This window comes from Anser anser (assembly GCF_964211835.1).
Source record: "Anser anser genome assembly, chromosome: 4".
Lineage (NCBI taxonomy): Eukaryota > Metazoa > Chordata > Aves > Anseriformes > Anatidae > Anser > Anser anser.
Genome location: NC_139724.1, coordinates 13,608,675 through 13,620,960, shown reverse-complemented (window position 1 = coordinate 13,620,960; position 12,286 = coordinate 13,608,675). Strand labels below are relative to the sequence as shown.

Genomic DNA, 12,286 nt, shown 5'->3' with positions numbered 1-12,286 from the left:
CGTCTTAAGAGAGAGCCAAGTTACAATCTTAACAACAGGTCTACATAATGTTTATCTGTTAATCAGTATGTAGTATGCATTTATTAAAACTGGGATTTCCAAAAGCACACTTCAAGAGCTGGGTACCCAATTCATGGAAATAAATTCCCTCTGAATGGATTATAACACGTCACCAGAATTCCCCTGTACACAGCAATATAAAAAGTGAAGAATCAAATTGCCTTAAGGAAATTCAAGAGCCAAAATGTTAGAAGGAATCAGACCATTGACTCTGTGGTGGAAATATCTCATTTTTTCTCAACAATTTCTGATTCAACCCAAAATAATTCCGAGTGTCAAATAGTGTAAAAAAAATAAAAGGGAACAAAAAACCCCACAACTGTTTACCTGCAGAAAATCCCACTGCAGAGCTTTCTGAAGATCCACCAAATGAACATGAAAACTCCTTCCCCTTTTGACTCTGTGCTGTCAACAGCAAGCATGAACCAAACATGATTTGCTCGTATGAGGAATGGGTTGCCTTTCCAGAGAGGCATGAGTCTGACGAACTTCAATGAGATTACATCAAACGTACTGACTGACTACTAAAATACTTCTATGCTTTATTGGAAGGCAGCCAGATACCACTAGTGAATAGCCCAAGTCTTTATCAGCTGCTTTTCCTAACTTGTCTCATATTCAAATCTAGACTTGACCACAGGGTCATTTTGGATCATTTTTGTCAAGTAATTTGCTACCGGTGAATGTAGTTGGACATCATTTATGAGAGGGACTGAGCCTGTTTTATTCCCAATCCAGCTCCATACCATAGATTTTACTGGAATTAAAGTAAACCTTACATTTCTTACATTTCTTTTGTAAGGGGAAAAGACCTTCCAAAGGAGTGATTTTCATTAAATACATACTCACAGTGAATTTTCTAGCAGCTTTTGTTGATGACATAAAAACTCTAAAATAACAATCACAGAAAAAGAAAAATATAAAGAAAAATATTTGCCAGTAGAAGACGTCATAGATGTAATGCAATATTCCACCGCTGCAAATATTTTATCATACATGCCACTCACAAATCCAAGTTATAAGTCTGGGAAGCATTAATTTTTTGTTAGGTAAACATACCATTCATTATCTAGTCTAAAAATCATTTTGTGCTGTCAATGGAAAACTCTATCAGACACTGAGAAGTCATCTGCTATTATAAATGGTGTTAACTGGATCGTTTTTCATCCAAATTTATACCTGATGAAGAATAAAACAAACACTACCTCTGTAGCTGCAATAGAATAAAACCCGTTTTCTCATTAAGTAACTACATCAACATTGCAACAAGAGGTGGCTTCCTATCTCGACTGCTAACTAACTGTCTTCCCAGATTTAGAGTATCAATTTGTTCTCCACCAGAGTTCTCCACCACCCAAACTAGGCCATATATTAAAAAAAAATCATAAAAATGCATAAAAGTAATTCTGCAATGGGACCTGTGTCTATCTGACCCTTTGAATTTGTATCTGTTTATGAATATCCACCGGTCCTGCCCCAAACAACAACTGGGATCTTATGTCCCACTCTAATGCAAACACATGTTTCTGAAGGACTCCTTTAAAATAAAACATCATCCTCATACGCCCCACCTTAGTTTTTCAAGTTATGATGAAATACTTCGTCATATAAGTCATGGAGCACTTCTACAAATAGGCAGCACATGACGCAAGAAGCAAGATATTGAAAACGATGCAAACAGCATGGTTGCCCTGCTTTCCAGGGGCTAGGTCCTTTGTGTTGGAGAGTTCCCATAAGAAGTGCTATCTCACATCGTATGCCTTTTAAACTTCTCTGAATGGGCAACATGAAGGCCAGTTATGCCTCTCAATCAAATTGCTACAGACCGATACCGTTCCCTTTTAAACATACCTATGGCTTCAGTAATCAGTGGACCTGAAATCTGATCTCTTGTATGATTTATTTGCCATCCTCTCCCATTACACAAATATAAATATAACAGGCATTTTTCTACAGGCCTGAAATGATTCAGAATTAATACCAGATGACAAAATGGACCATGTACCAGGAGGGGAAAAGTTACGGTAAAAGCTCCTTCCCATTAATGGGGCCATTCATTCATATGGCCACTATTCCACAGGGGAGCTGGACATAAATTATGTATTTGACATCTAGTTATAGACGATTATATCTGACATAATGAAGTTATAATGGAAGGAGTTTGCACATTGTTTGGTTATTAAGTGCCCATTTCTTGTCCCTGCACCAGGTGCAATGGTGATAGGCCATACAAATCATCCAGAAGAAATGCCAAAATGGGCTCCCTTACTGATAAAGCACCACACATGTTTATTAATTTAACAGCTTGTCTTATGTCTCCCCCATCTGCTCATTTAAAACAGTTATTTGCCCTATAAATATTTCAGAAAGAGAAGTGTAGCCAAAAATTAGTCTGGCAGAAAAGAGAAAAAAAAGAAGTTTGAGAAGAGTCTCATGCTGTACGCAGTGCCGTGTTCGTTTTCCACATTGAATTAGTTCCACGGCTTTTTTCTGAAGCTGGTAATAGGACATTCACTTTGGATTAGTGATGCTTGAGGGTGTACTGCCATAGCTGCCTCTGCTTTCCAGCTGTTGCCACTGTCGGATGGGTGAAAACTTCCCCTGCTGATGGCAACTGGCACAACTCAGTACAACAGAAAATGAAGCCCACTGTCAAAAGAATCTCCTGGGTGGACATCTCTGTCCACTTCGAACACATCAGGTTGTACCGTAGCTTAAAACAGCCTAAAAAATAACAAAATTTCAAAGCATCTTTAAATGATAGTCTATGCTGATCTCCATAGAAAAACTCCTAAAAAAAAAAAGGTAAAAAAGCAAGTCATAATGCCTTTTTTTTTTTTTTAAAGATTTGTAGGAATAATGGCAAAGGTGTTAAACATCACTCAGACTCTTTCTTCCCCTCAATTCCTTAAATATTTTCAAGTGGTAAATACTTTGAACAGTTCCCACCAGCATACAGGATTTAGCACTCCTCCTTGAGAGACTTTGTTTGCTCCGGTTTACTGCTAGAGAAAATGCTGTTATCTTATAAATAAACAGCAATGCCCTGAGGTGCCCCTCTGCAATGAAAACACACATTCCAAAGAAGTAAGAGCAACAGTTCAACACCACAGTAAAAAAGGAATCGGCGAAAGGCATTCAATTAACTCTTTCTGACTATGGATAGCTACAGGATGTAAAGCGGACCTTGCTGATCATAGCAAGCGAACAGGAGGATTGCAGGCTCGCTGCAAGGTTTCCAGGAGCTCTGGCTACTCTGGTTAGGATACTAGATATCCTCATTCATGCTATCTAAATGAGGAATTAATAAATACTGAGCATGGCCCATGTTCAAAGCAGACGCCTGCTCCAGGGAAATCAGTGTATTGCAGGCAGATGAACGTTTCAGTGCAGATCTGAACTGTGAGGACAGATTTTTGAAGAGCTGTGGCTGAGACTGGGAAAAGCATCACATACTTCTATCAGAGCTCACAATTAATCATATTCACAACTCAAACAGGCTCCATACCTGGCAGCCGCATCCCTGTGGCTGCATCTACCACACTACCCCCCAAAAAAACCCCTCCATCTCCACATTAAGTTGTTTGAAGACTCATCTCCAGCATGGAAGCTTTGAATGAGCAGCCCATCATGACAAAAAGCCAAGTTCAAATGAAAAATAAACAGCAAAGAAGTCAACAAATGGATCTGCACAGATGCGTTCAAGATAAGGCAACTGAAAATTCACTGCACATATGGTTGTTGCAAAACCTTTCCATTGACAGTAGGTTTACAGTGAGCTTACTGTGAATGATTGCCTCTCAGTTCAGTTGGTGAAACACCAGTTACCTCTATGCCTCATACACCCTACTTGCCTAAAAAGCCATGTGGGACAGACCCGATGAAAAAACACTGTGTTTTCCTTCCTAGCTGCTTGCTGCAGCTTAGGGGGAATGAGATTCTCCAGTGGGCACAAAGCAGCTGTGAAGGAGAAGTCCTAAGAGCAGCCATGGCTGGAGAAAAGGCTGAGCAAAAGCAAAGAAAACCAAAGGAGAGAGACAGGAGGAAGAGCAAGGGACTATGCAGAAACTCAGGTGGTGGAAAGGGAGTGAGGGCCCTGAGCATGGGAGACCCCGACTACAACCCAGTACATGCATCGTCCCATCTTGGCTCTAAAGCAGTGAAATAACCTCTCAGCTGGATACTCCCTCCTGAAAAACAGCAGGAAAATAATCTCACCTTAAGAAGCTGGAAACATATTGCTGTAACTAACCCTAAAGAGAAGGAGCAAGGTAAGTAGAAGTGAGACCTCATGGAAAACCAGAGAGGCACTGTAAAGGATTCCCAAGCTACGTAAATTAGGGGGACTCAAGCCAACGATGAAAAAGCCTGGAATTAGGAGGTATCTGGCCACCATCAGCTCAGAGCAGGGCCATCAAACAACACAACTCTCTCACAGCACTGTAACTGGGGAAGGAAGGCAGAAGGGTGGGTGTTTCAGGATGCGTGACTCCGTGTGTCAGCTTGAATTCATCCAGGACGTACCATAGGGCCTCACTGCCCTGATCCCCCCTTTCCCTGGGTCTGGGAAGGAGGACCGGGCTGCATCTGCAAAGCCATCGACCCTCTCTGGGACCTCTGGGAGGAAGAAGAAGGAAAAAGAAAAAAAAAAAAAAAAAAGGACCCAGAATGCATGCATTCAAAAATCAAAAATCTGATCTATTTTTGGTAATAAGATTTTGCAATGCTTCTGATGTTCAGGAACAGTTGATTATTCTTCAGACTTTGCAAATGCAAAGATAAGTGATAGAGTGGGCCCAGTTTTTGAAGCAAAAATGCATGAAGGGGCATACCACTGAGTTGGAGAGGAAAGACAGAGAAAGCAGCAAAACTTCTGTTTGTCTCCCTGACACCATGCCCTATAGGATTCCCTAAAGGAAGAGATTCTGCATCTACGGAGGTTGAACCACACAACCGAGGTTTAGAGGAGAAAAAACAAAGCCTGTACTGGGGCCAGAACAACTTCTTCACTTGAGAAATATGCATGGAAAGGTGAGAACCTCTCTCTCCTATTTGCTATGTACTTGTAGAACTGGGGACCAATAAATGGTTTTGCTTATAATTTCGTATTTTGGACATACACTGACTTCAAGTATATCAATCTCCAAGACAACTCTGTCTCCTGAGATTCAACTTTGAAGGAAACCATTACAAAATGCTAGCTCAACAGGGTAGGAGTGCTTCTTGGACTGCCTTGCTGTAAAAGCCAGGCATATATTTCATGTTTAATATGATTCCACACATACACTAAAATCTGCTTCTATAAAGCTTTATAAATAGTTTTAGTGTGTAGATTCAGTAAGTTTAATTCACTCTATTCGCTGTATTTTAGTACCTGGCAGAAATTGAGTCCAAACTCTAAATTTAATTTATTGCTATATATGATAATTCCATAAAATTCCTTTCTAAGCCAGAGTATCAGAATTACCATTTCTCTCTGAAATTCCTTGCTATTGTCAGTAACCAACGATCCATTTTTAAATGCAGGTTCAATCCTCAGCCTAGGAGACCACAGCTGGCGGGTACAAGAAAAGTTTGACTGGTTTGTCACGACAGACCAACGATTAACATCTACGGCTCAGTAAGACAGGGCTGCCCGAGTGAAAGGAAGAGGCTCCTGAAACACTAACAGCTAATAACTACTCATGGAGGACACGAAATAGAGCTCACTAAGGTAAATAGATTTCTGCTCTTTATGTATTAGCCTCAACATCCAGCCAACAGTCCCGGCTTGCAGTATCTTCAGGACCATGCATGATGAAGCTGAAGACACAACTGTTGCCTCAGCAATGTCACAGCATTTTACTTATTTCCAGTGGTGCAAGGTCTTGGCTACCCCTGCAATCATTCTGCATGCAGATGGTGTAAACAGTTGTGCAAAAATAATGTAACTGCATCTGGATCATCAGAATGAGAGGAGCTGTAAAAATAACGGTGAACAGTGCTTCGTATAATAGAATTAATTTTGAAACACCGTCAAATTAAAAAGGGGGTGGGGAAAAGTCAGTGTCTTGCTTCAAGTGCTGATTCAGCACCTTATTTCTATTAAGTGATTTACGGTGTCATTACTGCAGTACTATACAGAGCAGTGGCTCAGAGTAATTACCCTGTAATGTATGATGACACTAATGTACTAGTAAACTACTGGAGTTTATACTCTATTCAGAACTAGCATCAGGACTCTGAAAGGCAGGTAAAAATGCACTGCATGCATAAACAATGTGGGTAAATGTCACCAGTGATAAAATTTTTAAAAAGGAGAAGGAAGAAGCAGTTACAAATAAATCTGCCAGCTGAGAATTGCAGCTGCACAGACCCACAGCAGCACTAAATCTGTATCATTTTTAATACGGGAAGGAAAGATGTTTTTATAACCCTACCCTGGCTTCATTTCCATTTATTATAATTAAAACTTTAAGGTGGCTACCACCTTTCTTCTTTCTGCCACTGTAAGTGCAACATTGACCTGTACATGGTGTTCAGTCAGTGCTAGGGGGAACATGGAAGAGAAATGAAGGGCATGAGAATGATTATTGGCATAAACTCACATTTTTTTTTAAAGTACCAGCTACTGGAACTGTGGTGAATCAACAATAGCTTCAGAATAGAGGTTTTTTTTGCCCTCTCTGTTTAAAATAGCCCTCGTGGTTATGAGATAAGGCCTAGAACATAACCTGAGTGTGTGTTCCATGGTGTCAGGAAATGTAGCCAAACAAGCAAATGAAAAATCTCATAACCTTCATACACTCAGAAAAAAAATACGATTTTTAGAACATCCTAGTAGATTTGGGGTGCTGAGGCTGGAAATGAGTGAGCAGATGCATAAAGAGATGTACATGCCCCTGGGCCGAAAGAAAGCCTTGCTCTTCCCTGGGAGACAGTAACAATTACCACATTTTTAAGACCTCCCACAGTCACCAGCTAATGGATTGATGTCTTCAGAGCTGGCTGCCTCCCTGGCCTTCTCCTGTTAAATTATACAAGGGATTCAAGTCCTTCTTCCAGTATGTGGCAGCAGTAATATCACTCCTTCCACTCTAAGCAGTCCTTTCTTTAAGATGTCTCAGCTGGAGCGTGGGATGCCCCAGTGGAAGCAGTTAATGCAGCCATTTATGTTGAATAAACTCTATTTTACCTTCTCTTCAAGTGCTGCAACTGTTCTGCCTGACACACTTTGCCCTGTTCCTGGTGGCAGGAGCATCCATCTCACAGAGGTAGCTATGCCCTTGTGAACGGCAGACTACTAAAAATTTTTGTCAGTCTTTAGTTCTTTTACCTTGGAGAAAGCAAGGCATGGCATCATCTTTGCTGCTGTTTCATCGTCCTTGAGTCTTTCATAGACTGCTCGAGACCCCACGGCAAAGATTTACATTGACCTATTTTAAGTAAGCTCTGAATCATCACATTCAACCTCAAAAAAGTTTTTAGTGAGAAGGTGCTGGATGTCCCACCTGTCTCTGCGTTACTGAAGTGCTCTGCTAAAATATCTGGCTAGCAAATTTTATCACAAACCTGGAGGTTTTCCAAGTGGCTTAGAAGTTGACAATCTCAAGTGCATGTGTTGAATCTCAGGGTAACTCACCCAAAGTTGAATGGAGGTGGTGGACTGCCAGGAGATTGTATATGACCAGCCTCACTCATGACAAGCCCAGCTTTGGAGAGAGGACTGTGAATCTGGCATCCTCATGCCCAGGCTCTGCCACCCAGCACATGGTTCCACCTCACAGAGATGAGAAAGGAACCACCGATGAATAACCGTGCTGAGGCTGCTTTTGTACAGCAGAGTCAATTCCTTAGTTTCCATTACTGCATCAGCTAAGAAAACACGCATTCACACTTAACAAAGGGGGGGAAAAAAAAAGCAAATGTTTACTTGATCGAGTTACACATCAAGGCACATGGATGGTGATGGAAAAGCTCACTTGAAATTAAGGGAGCCTTTCATGCCAAGTGCATTAACAGTATGCTTTCATTTAGCCTACAAAGTCCTTGGGCCATTGGAGGTGCAGGGGGATGTTTGCAGTTGCAGCTGCAATTCACCGATACAAGGGTTGTTCTGTCTCAGAATATTAGCAAAGAAGTAAGATTTAGAAGACAGGTTTCTTCATATTACATAATGATGGTGGGTCTACCCAGATTAATCTTGCATTAATGTATTTTTCAACCGCGAGCACTTAGTGAAACATATACGCACACAAACTTACTCACAGCTTTACAGCACGGGGGCATGACAGCAACACCACTACAAAAGAAAAGCCTGTACCCCTCCTGTCACTGCAACACCATTCATACACACTTGTGGAGCTGATGAAGAAATCTCACCATATGCATCTTCACATGGCAGTATGGATGCATACTCTGGGTCCAAGTCCCTTTCCCCAGGCCACAGGGCAAACAGTGAGGGTTCATCACTACACAGACAGCTGAAGATCCTTCAGATCAGACTAGGAAATCAAAGGCTCACATTCACACCACTTTATTTTCACCACTTAGCAGAGGCACCTATGCAGGGCTTCTGTGGATTCAATGCATATATACTAGCTACTAGCGTTGCTCCCAAGGGCAATCAAGTGACTTAAAACTGGAGTTAACCTCTGGAGTGGACACGTCTCTCTACCAACTCGAGAAAAAACCTTAAGCAATGTCAATGTGGGTTGAATCCAAACCCAAACCACCGCGCAACTCCTTTTGTGCCTTCAGTCACCTGAAGGCAGCTGAAATCTGCTTTTCTACATCCTGCCACCAGCCCCCTTTCCCTGTGCAATACCATTAGGAAGGAAATGAGAAAGGCAGAGGGCAGGAGCTAAAGTACACATCTCCCTGCAGAAGTAAAGTAGTGAGGCAGCAACGTGGCTTGTGAAACAGATGGCATATTTAAAGCTACATAATGCGGCACATGGGACATGGTCTTCTCTCATACAACTGTCCCAGAGGAATTAATTTGTTCCCGAGAGTGTCCTTGGATGGAGCATGGTAACTTTGCCGTGGAGGCTCTATGAAGAAATGAATGAAATACACTCATGTCTATGGCTCTTTTGCAATGCATGTGCATGGAGACTGCATCACTGACTCACCCTTGGATGGTGGTCGCTCCAGATCAGAATCGAGGTGGATCGGTGGGGCAATATAGGAAACTTGCCCATGGTGAGCCTGCCCTGTGGACAAATAAGTGTTTTAGTGGCACTGTTTCCTGCAGAGATCTATCAGGGCTATAATTAAACATACAATATTTTTATGGCATGGGACTCAGAATAGGTTTGCAAGTATTTTTTCAAATGCATGTTTTTCACATTCGTTGACATTCAAAACAAAGATGAACTTCCATTTTGTGGAAAGTGATCATTTTTGTGATCGAAAGTTGAAAACACTCCCATTTCTTTTGCTTTTTCCTTGCAGATACAGGTAGCTATTCGGAACTGAAGTTATACCTGCTTTACCACTACCATGTACATTTTGCACAGTGTTCTCTTAAGAGGCCATATGCCACAGAAGACAAGCAATTTCACTCAAGCCCATTCAATCTGTTAATCTTACGCTGAGAGGGAAGCAAATATTTCTGTATCGCAACAATTTGTGAAGGATGTATGGCATGAAGTATAACTGCATCTGTTTGTCCCACCTGCAGATACGGGTTTGTGGAGCTTGGCATTGCTTTCACCTGAATGGAAGTTTTTCAGTTCTCAACGCTGCTGTGCAGTTTCCCAGTTGCTAAAGACTCATTTCGTCTCCAGCAATTTGGAGGTAACTATATCAAGAAACTTTTATTTATAATAAAAACATGTTGTTATAATTCATCTATTTACTGTAACAATTTACAGGGTTATTAATCTCTTTTTCTAAACACGGAAAGTTAATGACACATAGATTACGATAACAGCTAGAGTAACCTTCCTGTTTCAAGTAATATTCGTGCTGCAATAAAAGCAGTTGATTCCTCTTATGAGGCACATTCCAAATAATTAATACGGCTCCCTGTTGACACTTGCTGTTGTTGCTCCAAGCAATTTCCAAGCTAGCGTCACAGGCAGTGGAGCAGTGGTACAGTCTTCAGGCTTCTTTGTAATGACATCCAGGAATACCATGAGCACAGTATGCTGGTGTACATAATATGTTGAAAGCATCTCCTCAAGGGGATAAAATATTAATGGGAAAGGGGAGAAAAAAAAGAAGTGTGTCTGAATGGACGGGATATACTTACTGCTTTACACTGAGCCTGACTTAGATAATTTGCATTATTAGTAGCCATTACAACAACTGGACGCTATTCAGGTTTAAAATCTACTGACACATCATAAATTCTGTCTTTGCTTTTAAGTGCTTTAACATGGGAAATCTGCTTCAGGCAAACCCGTATTCTAATAATGAGTTACTCTGGTTTCCCCTTCTTGTTTACATGTTAAAAATCCATTTGATGTCATTACTGAATGCAAGTTATCATCTAATAGCTGCTCAGTTCTGCAGTGGAAATAGGTAGATGGTCTACTCTCACTCCAAGCTGCTCAATGAGCAGAATCGGTGCCCTTGTAACTATGGGACAGGCTCCCCATTTGCTGCATCACAGATACCACTGAAATGCAAAACAGCTGAGGCTGGAAGGGACTTCTGGAAATTGCCTAGTCTAGCCCATGGGCAGGAAGAGCTGGTTGCCCAGGACAGCATCTATTTGAGGTCTGAAGATCTCCAAAGCTCCAAAGAAGGGAGACCACACAACCTCTCTGGGCAACCTGGGCCAGTGCTCAGTCTCCTGAATAGGAACAAAAACAAACAAACAAACAAACAAACAAAAAAAACCCTTATTCTTAAGTTTAAGTGGAATTTCTTGTATTTCAATTTGTGCCCATTGCTTCTTCTCCTGTCACTGGATGCCTCTGAGGAGAATATGGTTTTGTATTCTTCATTCTCTATCACCACACTCCCATCATGTACTTATGTACATTGATAACATTCCCCTGGACCATGTCTTCTCCAGGCAGAGCAGTTTCAGCTCTCTCAGCTTCTCCCCACAGATCTTCAGTCATCTCTGTGGCCCTTTGCAGGACTCATAGAATCATTAAGGTTGGAAAAGACCTCCAGGATCATCTGGTCCAACCATCACCCTACTACCAACATCACCCACTAAACCATGTCCCTAAGCACCATGTCCAACTTCTTTAATACCCCCAGGGATGGTGACTCCACCACCTCCGCGGGCAACCTGTCCCAATGCCTGACTGCTCTTTCTGAGAAGAAATGTCTCCTCATTTCCAACCTGAACCTCCTCTGGCGCAACTTGAGGCCATTCCCTCTAGTCCTATCATTAGACCCCCAGATCCCCACACCTTCCTTTCAGGCAGTTGCAGAGAGCAATGAGGTCTCCCCTGAGCCTCCTTTTCCCAGACTAAACAACTCCAGTTCCCTCGTCCGCTCCTCCCTGTCTCTCTTCTGCTGCTAAGCCCAGAAAGAGACTCAGCACCCAGGTGTAGCCTCACCAATACTGAGCAGAGGAACAGGATCATCACCCTTAATCTGCAGGCAATGCTCTGCCTAATGCAGCCCAGGATACTGGTACTCTTTTTTGCCCCTTGGGCACATTTCTATCACATTGCTAATGATCCAAAACAGAAAAAAAGAATGATTCTGCAAGTTTGGAGGGCTAGGCTGGAGTAAAGATACATATGCAGTATAAAAGACTACAGAACATCTGTAAGTTTAGACACTCATTATGATTCAGTAATAACTAAGGAAGTTTATGAATGTTTTATAAAAGCTTTTACCTAATATGGAGGAAGCGGTAGCATCAAATGATTACATGTGATAAATGAAACAAGTTGCAGAAAGCTTTTATCTACTTGCTGCTGATAGAAAAGACTCTAATCCCAAAAATATCAAACTTGACTCCTGTTAGACTGTATATTTCTCACAATATTAATAAATCAAATTTTGGGTTTTAATACTCTCTCTATAAAAAAGCAATCCATACAATTGCTGTACTTCATTTTCTGGGCAAGAATGCCAACTTAGTTTCTCTTCAGACTCATTATAGCTTTTCCATAAGAGCAAAAAAAAAGCTCTCCACTGTTATCTATGGCCACAATTATATGCTCAGGTTCAAGATCCTTTGCAAACCTTCTTGTTAATCAACAGAAACATATTTTTTCTTTGATTTCACTATTACTTGCAATAGTTACATCTGAGTGGGTTGAGGGAA

At 41.4% G+C, this 12,286-nt stretch overlaps 1 protein-coding gene across 28 annotated transcripts in view; it reads right to left on the bottom strand.

Annotated features, from left to right (window-relative positions):
- The window catches only part of ADGRL3 (adhesion G protein-coupled receptor L3), a 536,452-nt gene that overhangs the window by 140,075 nt on the left and 384,091 nt on the right, over positions 1 to 12,286 (bottom strand). For 23 of the 28 annotated variants that reach the window (XM_083833098.1, XM_083833095.1, XM_083833096.1 and 20 more), the window contains one exon: positions 9,174 to 9,254. The exons of the other annotated variants lie outside the window; for them this stretch is intronic. In XM_083833098.1, coding sequence (XP_083689224.1) covers positions 9,174 to 9,254 — 81 coding nt within the window. The remainder of the gene's footprint in view (positions 1 to 9,173; positions 9,255 to 12,286) is intronic. 28 annotated transcript variants of the gene reach the window in all.